Source organism: Benincasa hispida, chromosome 9, assembly GCF_009727055.1.
Source record: "Benincasa hispida cultivar B227 chromosome 9, ASM972705v1, whole genome shotgun sequence".
Lineage (NCBI taxonomy): Eukaryota > Viridiplantae > Streptophyta > Magnoliopsida > Cucurbitales > Cucurbitaceae > Benincasa > Benincasa hispida.
Genome location: NC_052357.1, coordinates 88651147 through 88669182, shown reverse-complemented (window position 1 = coordinate 88669182; position 18036 = coordinate 88651147). Strand labels below are relative to the sequence as shown.

The 18036-nt window shown below is 32.0% G+C and overlaps 1 protein-coding gene across 1 annotated transcript; it reads right to left on the bottom strand.

Moving 5' to 3' along the window:
• Positions 1-13320: 13320 nt before the first annotated feature.
• LOC120086854 (gamma-glutamyl hydrolase 2-like) lies at positions 13321-17598 on the bottom strand. The gene is made up of 10 exons (XM_039043672.1): positions 17170-17598; positions 16638-16724; positions 16435-16524; positions 15842-15936; positions 15605-15665; positions 14665-14754; positions 14412-14474; positions 13771-13859; positions 13522-13614; positions 13321-13406 (listed from the first exon to the last, which is right to left on the bottom strand). Exons 1-10 carry the CDS (start codon positions 17572-17574, stop codon positions 13373-13375), a joined length of 1107 nt encoding a protein of 368 aa, XP_038899600.1. The 5' UTR covers positions 17575-17598; the 3' UTR covers positions 13321-13372.
• Positions 17599-18036: the final 438 nt, after the last annotated feature.

Here is an 18036-nt window from a genome sequence, read left to right as displayed (position 1 = left end):
TCGTATAGTGTGCCAATTTAGCTAAACGATCGTATACCTTTTCCTAAACGATCGTTCAGCAAATCCTACACGATCGTGTAGCTCCTCTATGCGATAAGCACTTCTGCTATACGATAGCATTGTTTTCTTTCCCACTTGCTTATTGCCTACACAACTCGTTTTCCTCCATCCTCTACCAAATTCACCAAAGCCCACCCTTTGGGTTTTCACTCCAAGAATACCCGGGGCTTATTAGTGGCGGTGTTGTCCCCGTTGTGGTGTTCGTGTTCGCGTTGATCGTGTTGTTGCAGTCGACGTTCCCGCTGGGCGTTGGTAGATCTCTTGGAGGGTTTCCGCTATGTTGGAGTTTCGGAGTGTGAAGATAGTCTTCAACTGGTACGGAACTCTTTCCCTTATGTTTATCTTTATTCGTAGCATGCCGTTAATTAAGTTTTGATTGCATAACTGTCTGTGTTGAATGCATTTTGTTATATTTCGGTCACGGTGAGATCGGAGCTCCGAACGCGCTCGTGGAACTCTCGGCATGAGATCCTTCATTTATAACTTTTATAAATTAACCTAAGTCTCATGCTTCATGCAATGTTCATTCATTACTATATATAACTCTTATATAACTTGTAATGATCCAAGCATACATGCTTTCATACACCCTTATACGATAACACTAATAATATAAAGATGATGCATGGATATGCTTAATGCATTCATATATTATATGATGCATGAGCATGGTTTAAAATAATTTAATCATGAAAACTACTATATTATAATTTTTATAATATAAAGATGATGCATGAAAAAATGCATAACCTATGGTGGGTTTTAAAACTATATGACATACTTTATGACATATAATTAAATATACATCACGTGTATGTATATAAAAAGTTAATGGACCAGGATGATTAGCCTAAAAAACTGGAAATAAAACTATTTATTACATAAGTCATCAAGTCAACGGGTTTAAATAGGCAAACCGGGTCCTGAACTGCTCAGATGAAGCCTCTCTCCTTAATCGTATAGTAGCTCCTAGTGATCGTCGAGTAATGTTGATCGAGTAGAGAGGATCATGTAGCATGGATCGAGTGCCTTTGACTATGCGATGAAGCATGATCGTCTAAATGATTGTGGAGCAAGCGTTGAGTAACTCATACCGAGGATCGAGTAGCTAGTGACTATGCGATGAACATGTTGGCCTACTCGATCATTTAGTGTGCGTGCCTTCCATGCAACGAGTATCATATACTCAACGATCATTTACCTTAGCGTCCATGCGATCGACTAGCCAACATTACATGATTGAGTAAACTCTTGACTCAATAGTGTAGCATTAGCCATGTGATCGTTTAATAAATACTACACGATTGAGTAGAACTTTTTTACACGATCACGTAGCCAAATCTAAACGATCATTTAGCCCGGGCTACACGATGCGACCAACCCTTGACTCAATAGCCATGTGATCGTTTAATAAATACTACACGATTGAGTAGAACTTTTTTACACGATCACGTAGCCAAATCTAAACTATCATTTAGCCCGGGCTACACGATGCGACCAACCCTTGGTCTTCTTCCTCAATGAGAACGGCATCTCTTTGTGTTGAAGCTTCATCACGAACCACTCTTACAGACTCAAACACTTTGAATACATACTCGATAGCCAAGTAATAATGCCCAAAAACGCAAGGGCCTTTTCAAATTAACTTTGAAATGTAAATAAAGCTTTAAAACCAGAGGTAATCTTCCCGAAACATCCATCAATTCACATCTACAACTACATCTAATGTTAAACGCATTGCAGATTCATAAAACCCACCAAGACTGCAAATGTAATTCAATGCATCAATGGAATTTGGAATATCTGAACAATCTGGCTCTGATACCAATTTAAGGAACTCTAAAACTAGAGAACCAATGAGTGGAAGCAGATCGTTCCAAACCCCATTGTGAAAGAACATATACATTTACAATCAAACAGCTGCAGTTATGCATAACGTCTAAATTATAGCATGCTTCATAAAATTAACACTAAGAGATCGAGTGAACATTGAAGAACTTTTCTTCTTGTATTTCCTCGATCCAACAACAAAGTGTCCAATAGCATAAATGCAATGCGAACAACACACCAAACAACACGAACGGGTGAATCTCAAACACAATCGAGTAACACTCGACCCTTGACCTTCGAACAGCAAATTGACACTAACACGAGGCTACCTTGGTATTCTCGATGTGAGAATTTAGGAGGTGTGGGTTCTGTATGGATTTGGTAGAGGGAAGGAGGAACTGAATGATCATGTAGATGATCGAGTAAGTAGGAGAAGACGGAAGTCTATCGTGTCGAATTATGTACTCGATCGTTTAGCAGCGAGTAGCTATCATATAGTATACTCTTTCTTTGATCGTTTACTCTCTCAAGGCTATCGTATAGCTTTTTCTTTCTACGTGTTGTCTTATGAAAAAAATGAAAATGATTTTTATTTTATCCGTCAGTTACCATAACTAATTACAACTTCCCACTAAGTCAGTTATTAGGAGAAAAAATCGAAACCAATTATCTCATAATTGATTTAATTATAAATAAATATAATAACTAATTCATCATATTATATTTATAATGTATAGTTTTAATATCACATCTCATGCAATATATAAATCATAGTTCCTTTTCTCCTTTATGGCATTTAATATAAATCATGTTTATATTAATTCCTCCAAATAATGTATCTAATACATCAAATCAATTATATCATATACAATTGAATCAATTTAATTATATCATATATAATCAAATTCTCACTTGTTAATTTGAACACTTCAAATTAACCCAAAAACTGATTTTCAACATGAATCCATTGAGCTACCAAGGGGACCTTATGAACCTGTAGCTTGAAGCTCCAACGGTACGTGAATAACTAACTAAACTCTTTAATCACGATATCCACCATCCGTTAATTGCCAGGCATTCCACTAAAGACCGACAATTGCACTCTTCGCACTATAGATATATTTTCGTGTCCATTGGATATAACCAATCAACAGTACGATGACCCTTCACAAATCGCTTGTAAGTATAGCTGGGCCAATTTACCGTTTTGCCCCTATAGTTACATCTACCTTCTTAAGTACCATCGATTCCTCTAATGAACAATACATCATAGTCCTACTATGAGTAAATCCTTCTCGGGCCAAGAGAAGGTGTGGTACCACATTGTTGAAGCCCTAGAATCAACCCTTAAGGGAGCAATTTATCTACTTACCCCTGCTTCAGGGAAGGAATGAATTCCATCTTGTGTAGCTGAGTTCCCAGCTCCCCAATCAGATGAATCCCTAAAGTGGTAGGTTTGAGTTGGCAATCTGGTCACTCGCACCCATTCAAATTAAAGGACCACCCCCATAGGTAGGAGTTCACAACTCACTCAGGATTAAGGTCATATTACCTATGGTCATCCTAGTGAAATGAAAGTCTCTTTCATGAACAGTGTTATATAACGAGACTAAATATTTCGTGGTCCGGTTTTATACAAACTCCTTTGTATAGAGCATTCCCGCTCACATGTCTAATACATAAATGGTCAGGATCATACCATTTGTAGCACTTTACAATAGCCACACTCGTAACATCACATGGATAAGGTTTCCCTCCTTCATCCATATACTACAGACCATTTAGGTTATCACTTAAAGCATGATCTACTTGTATGTCTCCACATACATGCTTAAGTTACAACGATAACCAGAGATCTTAGTTTATTAGTTTGTGGTTAATGCAACTAAAATATCTCACATTTCATAGATTGAAGCGAATAAAAGATCTCATATTATAAATCACCAAATGTTTGTTCATACATGTGTTTACAAACTACAGGACCTTACGAGATTTAGGGCATTAACCCCAACATCAAATACTAATTATATGGATGAGATTCATATAATTAAATTTAGTATAAATGTGATTTGTAATAAATACTATGTATTATTGAGAGTAATAAAACTATAGGTTATATTGTATTTGATACAATAAAATAACTATAGATTATGTATTATATTTGATATAACATATAGTTATATACATACATACATACATACATACATACATACATACATATATATATATATATTAAATTTATTTTAATTTATTAACAATTAAAATGAGGGAGTTACAACTTCCTTCCCTTAATTTACTCTCAGAAAAACGTGGAGTGGGGTTCAGTTTTTGATGCCTTCTTCATCTTCTTTACAGGGTGTCTATGAGGGCTTCTTCTGGTAATTCCCAAGAACACAAAAAGTTTGTTTTTCTACTTCCTCTCAAATTTCTCTCCCTCTTCTCAAAGATCTTAGCAGAGCCCATACCTCCTATTAATTCTCAATCCCTGAGGAGAATACAGGTTCATTTGTGGTGGTGGCCATTTGGGATTTCAATTTTGGAGATCATTTTCCCATATGGAGATTTTATGAACGGAGAAGGTATTACGTGAAGATTATTGGCTTCCAGGGTAAGTGGTATTTCTTTTCCCTAATTCCTTCCTTTTCAGCATGCAGTAAAATTGTATAATGCATAAATGTTTTTAGTTCTGTAAATTTTGATTCCGTGTAAAATTGTAAAATTGGGACGTTCCCCTTCCATTGTTCCTTCATAAAGTAATCCATACCCTTGAAGATCCAATCTTCAAGTTTCCTCTCCGGTTTGATCATGAACATGAATTCATTCCTCTCAAACCCAAACAAAAACAACGAACGCAACAACAAACTTTTTGCTCCTTTGGACACCACTACAAACGAATCTTCCATGTTATCTTCAAGGAGAGAATTAAAGACGGAGTTGTGTGAGCATGCCTTTTGGTAAGAGAATCGAGAGAAAAACCATAAACGAATCTTCCTTGTTATCCTTTGTCAAAAATCACATTGAACAACCTAATCCTCCACTTCTCTATAATTGGTTGTTAGATCTATGAGAGATAAGGGAATAACTCACAATTTTGTGAAAATAACTCCTAGGAGTTATTTAATTTGAATTTAAAATTCAAATTCAAATTTAATTATGTTAACTATTAATATAATTAAATTGAAACTATATATTATATCCTATATAATACATAACCTATAGTTTATTATATCACATATAATATAACCTATAGATTATTTTCTCTCACATAACTTATAGTTTTTATATGAATCATATTCATATAATCAATATTTGATTCATTTTAAAATTTTTAATTTCTCAATAAAACTTTATATTATAATGCATCATATGTTGGGGTTGATGCCCTAAAGTCTCGTGTCCTGTAGTTTGTAAACAGTTTGTACGAATGCTTGTGATGTATAATATATGATATTTACTTCACTTCTTGATTTTGCTCATATGAATGTTTTATTTGCTTTCCCACAAACCAATAAACTAAAATCTCTAGGTATCTTTATGTCACTTAAGCATATATGTGGTGACATACAAGTGGATCATGTCTTAAGTAATAACAAAAATGGTCTGTAGTATATGGATATAGGAGGGAAACCTTATCCTGGTAACTCTATAGATGCAGCCCGCTTTGTGTAGTCACAAGTGTTGTGACTTGTCACAGATGGTCTGATCCCGATCATTCGCGTAGGGGACATACGAGCAGAGGTGTCCTATAAAAAGAGTTTGTATAAGACCTGACCACGAAGTGTTAATGTCTCGTTATATAACACCGTTCATGACAGAGACTTCACTTCACTAGGATGATCATAGGTAACATGACCTCAATCCTGAGTGAGTTGGGAACTCTTGCCATTGAAGGTGGTCCTTTGATTTGCATGGGTGCAAGTGGCCAGGCCGCCGACTCAAACCTACCACTTTGGGGATTCATCTGATTTAGGAGCTGGGAACTCAACTACACAAGATGAAACTCACTCCTTCCCCGAAGCAGGGGTAAGTAGATAGATAGCTCCCTTAAAGGTTGATTCCAGGGTTTGAACGATATGACGCCTCACACCTTCTCATGGCCCGAGAGGTGTTCACACATAGTTGGACTATGTTGTATTGTTCATTAGAGAGATCAGTGGTACTTAAGGAGTGAGATATAACTATAGGGGCAAAACGGTAAATTGGCCCAACTGTACTTACGAGCATCTATGAAGGGTTATCGTACTCATGATTGGTTATATCTAATGGACACAGAAATATATCTGTGGTAAGAAGAGTTTAGCTGTCGATCTTTAGTGAAATGCCTGACAGTTAATGGATGGTGGATCTCGTGGCTAAAGAGTTTAGTCAGCTATTCACGTAACGTTGGAGCTTTGAGCCATAGATCCATAAGGTCCCCTTGGTAGCTTGGATACAAATTGAGAATCAGTTTTTGGGTTAGTTTTAAATGTTCAAATTGATAAGAGGGAGTTCGATTATATATGATATAATTGGAGTAATTAATTATATATGATATGATTGATTAAATGTATGAGATACAATATTTTGGAGGAAATTGGATATAAATATGATTTATATCAAATAGAGGAGAAAACGCTATAATTGATATATGATATCAAACTATAGGTTATGAATGTAATATGATTATATTATTATTTTATTAATTGGGTGGTTATGAGATAATTGGCCGAAGTTTTCTTCGAATTCGTGCGATAGTGGGAAGTTCAATTCAGTTTTAGTAACTGAAGAATAAAATAAAAATAGTTTTCATTTGCAAAAGACACTCTAAATCGCTCATGGTGTGAAAATCCTTGTATTGCTTAGTGTTGAGAGCCTATACGATAGTGGCCGCCTAATAAACGATGGCACACTCGCGCATTCCTAAACGATCGCCCGCGATTTCTTAAACAATCGCTTACCTTTACTAGACGATTGCTTAGCGCCTGAGCGTAACTAAACAATCACTTACCTTTTCATAGACGATCGCTTAGCTTTTGTTACACGGTCATGTACCCGACCTCGATGATCAAGCACCCGACTACACGATAGTCTTCCCTTTCTCCCACTTGCTTGTTCTTAGTACATGATAGCCTTTCCTTCTCTCTTCTACCAATTCCATCAAAGTCCACCTTTTGGATTCTCACTCCAAGAATATTAAGGGCTTCGAGTGATGGTGTCGTCCCCGTTCGCTGTTGTTCGTGCACTGTTGTTCATGTAGATGACCATTGTGTTGCTGGCCAATTACTTGCTAGACGAGAAAGAGCGAGAGGAGTTCGTTCATGGTGGGACTGAGTTTTCTGAAGAAAGTCTTCAATTGGTAAGTCTCTCAATCTCTTGTATGTTATCTTTTAAAATATGCTAGTAATTAGTGTTTTCAATGCATATCTGTATATTAGAATATATGTATGGAAATTTTTTCACAATAAATTGGAAAGATCTGCTTCCGTTCATAGGTACTCTTGTATAAGAGTTCCTTCATCATATATATTATACGTTATAATAATGTTTAAACATACATTATCTTAATTGTATCTCATATAATTAATTCACTTTAATTAATTTAAACAATTCAAATTAAACCAAAATTAATTTGATTCCCATTGATCCTTATTAAGCTAACAAAGGATCTTCTGGACCTACAGATTAAAGCTTCAATGATACAAGATTAATTGATTAAACTTTTTCACCAAATTAATCAACATTTATTAACTTTCGATCACTCCACTAAAGACCAATAGTTGCACTCTTCACACTGTAGATATATTTCTATGTCCATGGGATATAACCAATCAATAGTGTGCCGACCCGTCACAAATTGCTCATAAGTATAGTTAGGTTAAAATCACCGTTTTACCCCTGTAATTACATCTAACTTCTTAAGTACTACCGATTCCTCTAATGAACAATTAGTCATAATCCAACTATAACTAGACCTCTCTTTGGTCAGCGAGAGGGTAAGGGTCTTCATTGTTCAAAACCCAGAATCAGCCCTTAAGGGAGCAATCCGTCTACTTACCTTAACAAAAGGGAAAGAGTGAATTTCATCTTGTGTAGTTGAGTTCCCAGCTCTCCATTCAGATGAATCCCTAAAATGGTAGACATATTAAGTCGGAAAATCTAGCCACTCTCACCCATACAAATCAAAAGATTGTCTTTGTAGGCAAAAGTTCGCAAGTCACTCAGGACTAAGGTCAAGTCACCTATGGTCATCCTAGTGAAATATAATTCTCTTCTAATAATGGTGTTATGAAGAGAGACTAATCATTTCGTAGTTTGGTCTTATACAAACTCTTTGTATAGGATACCCCGCTCACATGTCTCCACATGAATTATCAAAATCAGATAATTTGTAACACTTTACAACTATTGTAACAATTACAAAGCAGATCATATCCTAGTGTCACCAGGATAAGGTACCCAGTCTTATCCATCTACTATAGACTGTTCAGGTTATTACTTAAACATGATCCACCTGTATATTTTCACATACATATTTAAGTTACATAAAATAACCTAGGATCTTAGTTTATTGGATTGAGTCAGTGCAAATAAAATAACAATTGTTTTATTGATAACAATTTGTTTATAGATGTTTACAAACTATGAGAATATAAGAGATTTGGGACACTAATCACAAAAACATCCCTCATCATCTTAGCAACCAATGGAATGTCACCACATTTCTCCAACAGGTTTACTTTTAATTCCTCCAAATTTGGAGGATCATCAGAGAACAAATCTCTATTTTTCACTAATTATTGCTAGAAAATGTTCAGGAAAAAAATTCATGATTTTTTTGTTATACTTTACATACTTTTCAACTATACACATACTTTTTTTATCTAAATATTCTAAACCCTCATTTAATATGTGAATTCGATTAAATAAAAATATATATTATAAATTTTTATGTATAAACATTGCATTTAATGTAAGAAAATTAGTATTAAGTATATAATCAACAACTCTACAACATACTTTAATAGTCATCGGTCTCATAATAGTTGGAAGTGGTTGTCAAAGTTGATTTATCGATGATGATTTTCGTAGGATTTTGTAGTCAAAGGTGGTTGTCGGGACTTGAAGTTGGTCGTGTGAAGGTGGTATTAGAGTTGGTCATCGAAGTTTGTCGTTGGAAGTGGTTTTCGGAATCTGGAGTTGACCGTGAGAAGGTGGTCGTCGAAATTGATAACGAAGATGATTTTCGCCAGAGTTTGTAGTTGAAGATGGTTTTCAGAGCCCGAAGTTGGTCACATGAAGTTGGTATTAAAGTTGATTGTCAAAATTTTTCATTAGAGGTGGTTGTCTAAGCCCTGAATTGGTCATTAAAGTTGTTCACTCGAAGGTGATCATCAAAGATGATTTTTGTCAGATTTTGTAGTCGAAGGTGGTTGTCAGAGTGGTTATCGGAGCCTGAAATTAGTCGTTGGAGTTGGTTTGCGCGAAGGGGGTAGTTAGAGTTTGGTCATCAAAGTTGTCATCATTGGTGGTTGCCGAAGACTAAAATTGTTGTCAAAGTTGGTTACATGAAGGTTTTGAAGCTCGAAGTTAGTCACCATAGTTGTCATCAGAGGTGGTTGTCGGAGCTCGGAGTTAGTTCCCAGAGTACGACAGCGACAGTCACCAACAGTGACTCGTAGGTGGAGCCATTAAAAACATTGGAAGAATGGAGAGTTGAGGTGAGTTGGTAAAATATACCAACTCAATGTTGGCTTTTTGATCCTTAATCTCAAATTAATTAATTTTAGTTAATTAAATAATATTTTGATGATAACAAACCTAAATTAATTTATTCACAATTTGAGTATTTTTAAGTGTCTTTTGCTTAGAATTTTGAACGATGATTTTATTGCAATTTGAATCGCTAAAGTCGGAGTTTAAACGAAGAAGATATGACCGAAATAAGCTTAACGGAAAAAATTTGAGCTGATGACGTGACAGGATTTTTCTCATCAAAGTTGACCAATTGAAAGGTGCTCTTGGAGCAATGATGGAGTGACACATGGCGGGCTTTTGATTTTTGGATTAGTTTTAAAAGGGAAATGGTTTTAAAAATAAAATGAATTTAATATTATTTTATGTTTGTGTCTAACTGCTAGTTTTGGACACATGATAGGCTTTTGTTTCTTTTTCTTTTTTTTTTTTTTTTGTTAGGTTTGAAAAGAAATGATTTTAAAGATATATATTATTATATTATTTTTGTTGGTGTTTAACGACTAATTGAGTTTAAATCTCCACTATGTTGGGGTTAATGTCCTAAATCTCGTGGGTTTCGTAGTTTGTAAATTATTTGTAGATAAATTGTTTATTTAATAAACTAAAGTGTTATTTTTTGACATTTAGACTTCATTGACCCAAATCCAGTAAACAACGATCCAAGGTTATTTAATATAACTTAAACATGTACATGATTGATCATGTTTAAATAATAACCTGAATGATCTATAATATATGAATAAGGTTGGATACCTTGTCATAGTGACACTACGAATACGACCCACTTTATAATTGTTACAATTGTTGTAAAGTGTCACAAAGGATCTAATCCTGATCGTTCATGTGGATATATATGAGTGGGGTATCTTATACAAAGAGTTTATATAAGATCGAACCGTTAAATGATTAGTATTTCTTTATAACACCATTACTTGAAGAGACTTACATTTCACTATGATGACCACAGGTAACTTGACTTTAATCCTGAGTGAGTTGTGAACTTCTGTCCTATGAAGGTGATCCTTTGATTTGTATGGGTGAGAGTGACAAGATTCACTGATTCAATATGTCTACCATTTTGGAGATTTGTTTGAATAGGGAGCTGGGAACACAACTTCACAAGATGGAATTCAATCTTTCCCGTCTTAAAGGTAGGTAGATGAATTGCTCCCTTAGGGGCTGATTTCGGGTCTTGAACAATGAGGTGCCTCACCGCGGTCTAGTTTATAGTGGACTATAACTAATTGTTCATTAGATAGATCAATGGTATTTAAGAAGCTAGATGTAACTACATGGGCAAAACTATAATTGGACCCAATTGTAGTTATGCGCAATTTGTACTGAAAGTCAACTTACTATTGATTTGTTATATCCATGTAAATAGAAATATATTTGTAGTGCGAAGAGTGTAACTGTTGGTCTTGAGTGGAATGCCCGACAATTAATAAATATTGATTAATTTGATTAAAAAGTTTAATTAATTTTCTCATATCATTGAAGCTTCTAATTTGTAAGTCCATAAGGTCCCCTTGCTAGCTCATTAAAAGTTAAATAATAATCAATTATTTTCTTAATTAATTTGAATTGTTCAAATTAATTAAGGAAATTAATTAGATGAGATGTAATAAATATAATGTTTATGGATACATTATAATATAAAGTTTGATGAGAGATATAATATTTGAATAGGATTCAAATATTAATTATATGAATGTGATTCATATAAAATTATAGGTTAAAATTAACATGAATAAGATTCATATTAAAACTATAGATTATTTGAGAGAATATTATTTGAATATGATTCAAATATGTTATATTTAATTTGTTATTTAACTAATTTTATTTATTTAATCATATATTAAATATAATTTAATATATAGTTAAACTAAAATTAGTTTAATTACATTAAATTAGATTTAGTGTATTTAAATTAAGGGGTCTTTTTAAATATATAAAAAAAATTGAAATATTTACACTTTATAGCAAAAAGTTCTAAAAGTACAAGCATTTTTTTTTATTTTTTTTTGCTATAAAATGTAAATATTTTTTTAGATTTTTCTATTTATAAGAATTTCCCTTAATTTTTAAAAGTGAAATAACTCCAAGGGATTGAGAGTTATTCAACTTGATGGAGAGTTATTTTGAATAACTCCCTCATTCTCTCTTACACATAATAACAAGTTCTCAGAAGAGTTTCTTGTTGTGTTCGTAGAAGGCAGTAATTGTAACACTGGAGAGGAACATCACGAAGAAGGTTATTCTACAAGGGTAAGTGCATTTTCTTCTTCCCTTCTTCTTTGTATACAAAAGCATGCCTATAGGTAAATTTAATGTGTATCTATAAATTTTTCTATGTTTTTTTTAGTTTTTCCAAAACGAAATTCATTGGCACAAGGCGTTTACTCACTTTCAATGAGGATTCAAATCCTTCACACCATTCAATTTTCTTTTACTAACATCCTGTGGCCCAAACTGAATGTGATTTTCACCCACTTTCCTCTCTTTTTAAACACTTCATCTTCTCCAAATTTTTAACAATAATTACATATTTTTACAATTCTCAAAGCCACCACTGCTATTCTCTCCAAACTCTTAATTTTTTTTTTCTTTTCATCTTACTCTTGAGAGATTTATTGTATTGTGAGGATTTAATTGTTGAATGCTCAAATTTTCTACTCTTTAAGAGTTTTTTCTCCTTTTGTTCATTTCTATTGTAAAGGGTTACTTTTGAACCCATAACAAGAGTGTTATAACAGTTTGATCCTTAATTGTGGAAAGAATTGGATTTGTTCTTGTGCTCGAAAAAAAAACGCTGTAACAGTTTGACTCTAAGCCGTGGAAAGAGTCAAGTTCGCAGTGACATATCCAAGAGGAATTTGAGAAGTGGATGTAGGTCGGTTGTGTCGAACTACTGTAAAATTGTCGGTGTCAATTTCTCTATCATTCTCATATTTGATTTTGCAATTAATTTGTTAATATATTTTATTGCATAAAATTAATTGCTATAATTTGTTCTTGAATCTATTTATTTCAATCTCTTGATTATTTTGAATTTATTTTCATATGTATGAAACTATTGTTTAAATTACTTGTTTTTAAAAAAGTTTATTAATTTATTTAATTGGGTCCACACTAGAGAAAAAGTTTCATTAATTTAAATAAACCACTCTCTCTAGGGTTGTCATATCGATCATACACTTAACTCTACCAATATTTAAAGTTGGTAGGCCAAACATTGAATTGGTATATTATATCAATTCAACTCATATTCGTGAGCCAAACACCCCTAAAACTTAAACGAACATTTCAATGCTAATTAAATAATTTCACAATCTTTGTATTGGCATGAGAGTTATGGGAAAAGCCAATAGCATAGTCCTGGGACTTTAGGCTAAAATAGATAATATCATGCGATCATGAAAAGTGTAAATAATAATAATAACCACATCAAAATACGTATCTTTTTTATGTCCTAACTTTTTCTTTTATGTGGATTGTAATTACTTAAACGCTCCTAAAATGTGTTGGGAAATCACATCCAGAATAAAATTAAAAAGTCAACTGGAAACATATCCTAAAATTAGAAGGTGACATTAAAAAAAAAACCATATAAAGTGTTTCCAATAAATAAAAGTAGTTGGAATTTCCCATTCCTTTTATTTTATTTTAGATGATAAAGTTATTACAACATTAGTCCTCAAGATAGATGGAAATTCCAAATTATAACAAAGGGGATGCAACCCATCTATTCAAAAAGGTAAACTTGATCATATCCCTTCCTGCATTCACACAAATTAACAAAAAAACTATTATTATTAAGGCTTTAAAAAAAACCAATATTGTTTTTATTAATTAAAAAAAAATGCAAGGTTAAAATAGTAAATTTGTAATTACCCGGCCTTGCCATTATAAATTGGGCTGTACTTGTAGATTAGTTTCTCAAGAACCTGATTTACAGGTGGCTTGTTTATTGATCTCCTGGCCTCACTGCATTAAGCAACACACAAAAATATATTTTTTTTTTCATTTTTGTCCTCGTTTAAATATCGACTTCGATAAAAAAAAAAAAAAAAAAATTATTGTATATATTTTTTTTAAAATCTCAAAAATTAAGAAATAAACAATTTAGGTTATAAATATTACCTGACCAAGTGATGGGCTACTTTGTGTGTCAATTCAATGGCATATTCAGTGTGTGGGATAGTAGAAATGCCCCATTCATATGAGTTTTTCTGCAACATTTACTCGAATATTAAATATAAAATTTCATAAATTTTAGAAAAAAAGTTGGATGGTATTAATTAAAACATTTGAACTAATAATTTTATCAATTTAAATTTTGAACTTTCGTAAGTATCAACTTAGATTTTGTTCGTAAAAGTATCCTGGGAAACTTAAAAATTGTTTCAATTATATACTTAAATCATCATGATTGAATCAATTTAGACTCTTCATTGAAAATTACCTTTGAAAATTGTTCGTACATTGATTATAATAATTCATTTGTTAATCTTACATTTGAAAAAGTTTATAGATGTATTAATGATTGTCAAAGATAATCTTAGCAAATGGTCTAAATTGATTCTCTCATGTTAAATTAAGATTTTAATCAAAATGGTTATAAATCTCCGGCGATATTTTTTCAAACGAGATCTGAACGAGAGTGTAAATTGTCATACTTACGAAAGTTCATGATTTAAATTGATAAAATCATTAGTTTGGGGTATAAATTGGTATTTAAAAATTATTCAAGAAAAATTAGTATATATTTAAAGATAATTTACCTCAGGACTCCATTGAAAGATGGTAACTGGATAATTGCGAGCATTTGCAGTAGAAACATAGACCTAATTACAAAGGTACAATTACCATAAGAATATCTCAAAAATTAAAATGCTAAAAATGAAGTTGATTTTTTTTTTCTGAAACAAATTTGAGAAATTCATAGTTGTTCTTGAACATACAAATATAAATAATGAGATATAAATAATGAGATACAAATAGAATTACCTTTAAAAAAAAAACAAACAAAATTACCTTGTTGTTCTTATCAATGCTAGTCGTCAATATTTGGAAAAAACTAGATAGCCCCTCATTTTGTTCAAATGTTTCAGGTGAAATGCCATACTGTATTGAACAAATTAACAATAAGATAGTTAATCAGCATGTGTAATTATTTTAAATGGTAAAAACGTTAAAAATATTTTTAAATATAATAAAATATCAGTCTATCGCAGTCTATCACTGAAAGACAGTGACATTTGTTATATTTATAAATAAGTTAGTTCTTTTTCTTTTATTTGAAAATAATCTAATCAACATTAGCATATACTATCTAATTTGAACAATTATCCCAGCAAAAAAAATGGGAAAAAAAAAACCACTTTAGTGTCTAAGTTTTAAAATGTTACACATTTATTCTTGAGTTTTGAGTTTATTTTCATTTGGTTCATAGAATTTAATATGCTATAATTTTAGGATTGAATTTTGAACTTAATTTTCATTTAGTCGCTATATTTCAGTATTTTACACTTTGTCCTTAATTTTTTACTAATACTTACTTTGGTCTCTTTGACATAAACTTTATAGTTAATTAGCTTTTAGAAAAACTATGAAGTGAAATTTTAAATTAATTCTAACAACCAAGAAAAAACAGTGAAAACTAATTAATTATAATTTTTAAAATAAGTAATAGGCTACATTAAAATTCAAAAGTAAAATCAATATATAAAGGTATAAATCTTGAAGCCTAAGTACCAAATGAACTCATAACTCAAAAGTAAAAGTTTAATAGTTTGAATCTTAAGAAACAAATGAAAATTAAATTAAAAATTTTAGAGATACAAAATATAACTTTTCAACCAACACATATGTAATTAAACTGATATAAAATTTATACTATCAATTTTGAGGCCAAACATTTAATTTCTCACTTCACATATTGTAAAAAAATAGAGAAAAAAGCTTTGAAACTTACTTTATGATCTTCCCATGTAATACAATCCTTGGTTGCCCTTATTCGTAAAGAAAGTGGAACTCTATAAAGGGATCATATACAAATCAATCATCATAATTTATAAAAAAAAAATATTGTATTTATGGAGCTACAATTCAATGATAAGTGGCTAAAACGATTATTGTTCAATTGATATAGTACTATTAATTCGATACGATATATTTAAAATAATTAAAAAAATCAATGATAGATACTTGCCTTTCGAAGACGGTTCCTCTAATATTTGCAAAGTCGTTAAATTTCAAGGCAGATGGAAAACGTGTGGCATTAAATGGCTCGATAATGTCAAAGTTCTATAAAGAAAACAAAAGTATATCAATATGTCAGTGAAGTAAATTATCCCAATTTTTACCTAAGCAAATTTTGGTCTAATTTTATAGGATTTTTATAGCATTTAAAAAGATTGAATTTCAATATTACGATATTTAAAATTATTTCTTCAATTTTCTTAGTTGTAAATAGAGGGTATATATATATATAATTTTTTTTATTTTTTGTTTCACTAAGAATTATGTGTTACATTCAAATTGGAGTTTCAATATCATCTTGTTGAGATAGTAGTAGATCCATAATTTTTGTTGATGGAAGACTTTATATCATTTAGTAAAAATAAATGTAATGAGTAGGTCTAATCTAAGTCTAAAGGGAGTTAGAAAGTAAATTAACCATTGAACTCGCAAGTGATTTTGATATTATATTAATTATTTATTTATATATTATATAAAGAACATAAAATTGATAAAGTGGTCGAGTCCTCTGTCAACAGGTAAATGAATGGGTTCAATAGTTACCTTGCCGACCATTGTGCTAATGAGCTGAAAACCCAAGGAAATGCCATATAAAGGGACATGATCCCCAGCCTCATTCCTACTCAAAACTTTCTGCACCCAAAATTAGATAAAATTATTATTCTATTAAAAGAGACACACAAGAGTAAAGAGAAAATTAAATAAATTTTCTTCACCCAAAATGAAATAAATATATGAAATATTACCTGGAAAATTTTCTCAGCCACTGAATAATATAATCCATCTCTAACCCTCCCTCCTGTGAAAATCACTCCATTCACCAAACCCAACTTCTGCAATAATAATAATAATAATAATAAACTTTGTTCTTCAAAATCTTGATTTGTTTTTAGCAAAATCGTATATATATTTTTTAGGTTGGAGTTGTGGTTGAATGAACGAATCTTGTTAAACTAGTTTAAGATAGTTATCTTTAATTTATTTAAACTTACATGATTTATTCTTTAATTTTTACTTTAAAAGTCTCGTGTCATATCGTCTTATCCATATTGTACATATACTTGTATCCGTCAAAAATAGATAAATTCTTTTCGAAATTTTGTCTTGAGAAATGGGCATAATGTTTCTTGTTCCACTAAATTCATTAGTTTGAGAGTGTAGTTTATACTGTCAATTGAGCATAACTTAAATGAGTATGACATCAATTATCATTTTAAATATCGATGATTTGTCCTGTGGTGCAGTTGATTTCTCAACATAAAATCGTCAGTTTGTTACCTCTTCAAGAACATCAGTCGGGTCGTTATAGATAAGAGGAATAACTCTAGCACCGGCGGATTCGACGAACTTGACGTATGACGCCGGAATATACGATGCGGTGGTGGCATTACTGAGCCTACCAGAAGCACCGTCGCCGGGATGAGAAAGGATTCCGATCACCGGCTTGTAGTAGAGCAAGGGATTGACTCTAGTACAGGTACGCAATTGGAGGTTATGATCTCTCTCATTGTTCTCGATTTCAGAAGGTAAGAAAATGTTGTTAGAGAGAGGATCGTGAATGATGGCTTTAACGAGACCGATTTGGAAGGAGGAGGAGATTAAGAGAGAAAACCAGAGGAAACTGAGGATGGCAATGGTGGATCGGCCACCATTGGAGAAATGAGAGAGAGCTGAATTGAACATTGTGAGAAGAAACACGGGAGGGAATTAAACAGATGAAGATGAAGATGATGAAATGAAGGAAGAGATTGGTTGATTTTATAGAGAATTTGTGGATTTGTTTAATATTAATAATAATAATTAACAATATTATAATTTTTAGTTCAATCACTTTTTTTCCTTTTTAGTACAATTAAAAATATAGAGATTCGAACTACAAATTTCGTGATTATTAATACACTCGAATGCAATTGAGCTATATTCGATTTAATAGTTCAATAACATTTTTAGTCTGGGTCCATATACTTTTTGATAAACAATTTTTTTTTTATCATAAACTAATTATTTTGAATTCCATACCTATTCTAATTGTTACTTTATATATAGAGAAGAATTTTCATGTAAAGAAAAAATATCAAACTATTTAGAGAAACAGCAAAAAAAAAAAAATATCGATAGACACTGGCCAACCACTATAAAAAAAAT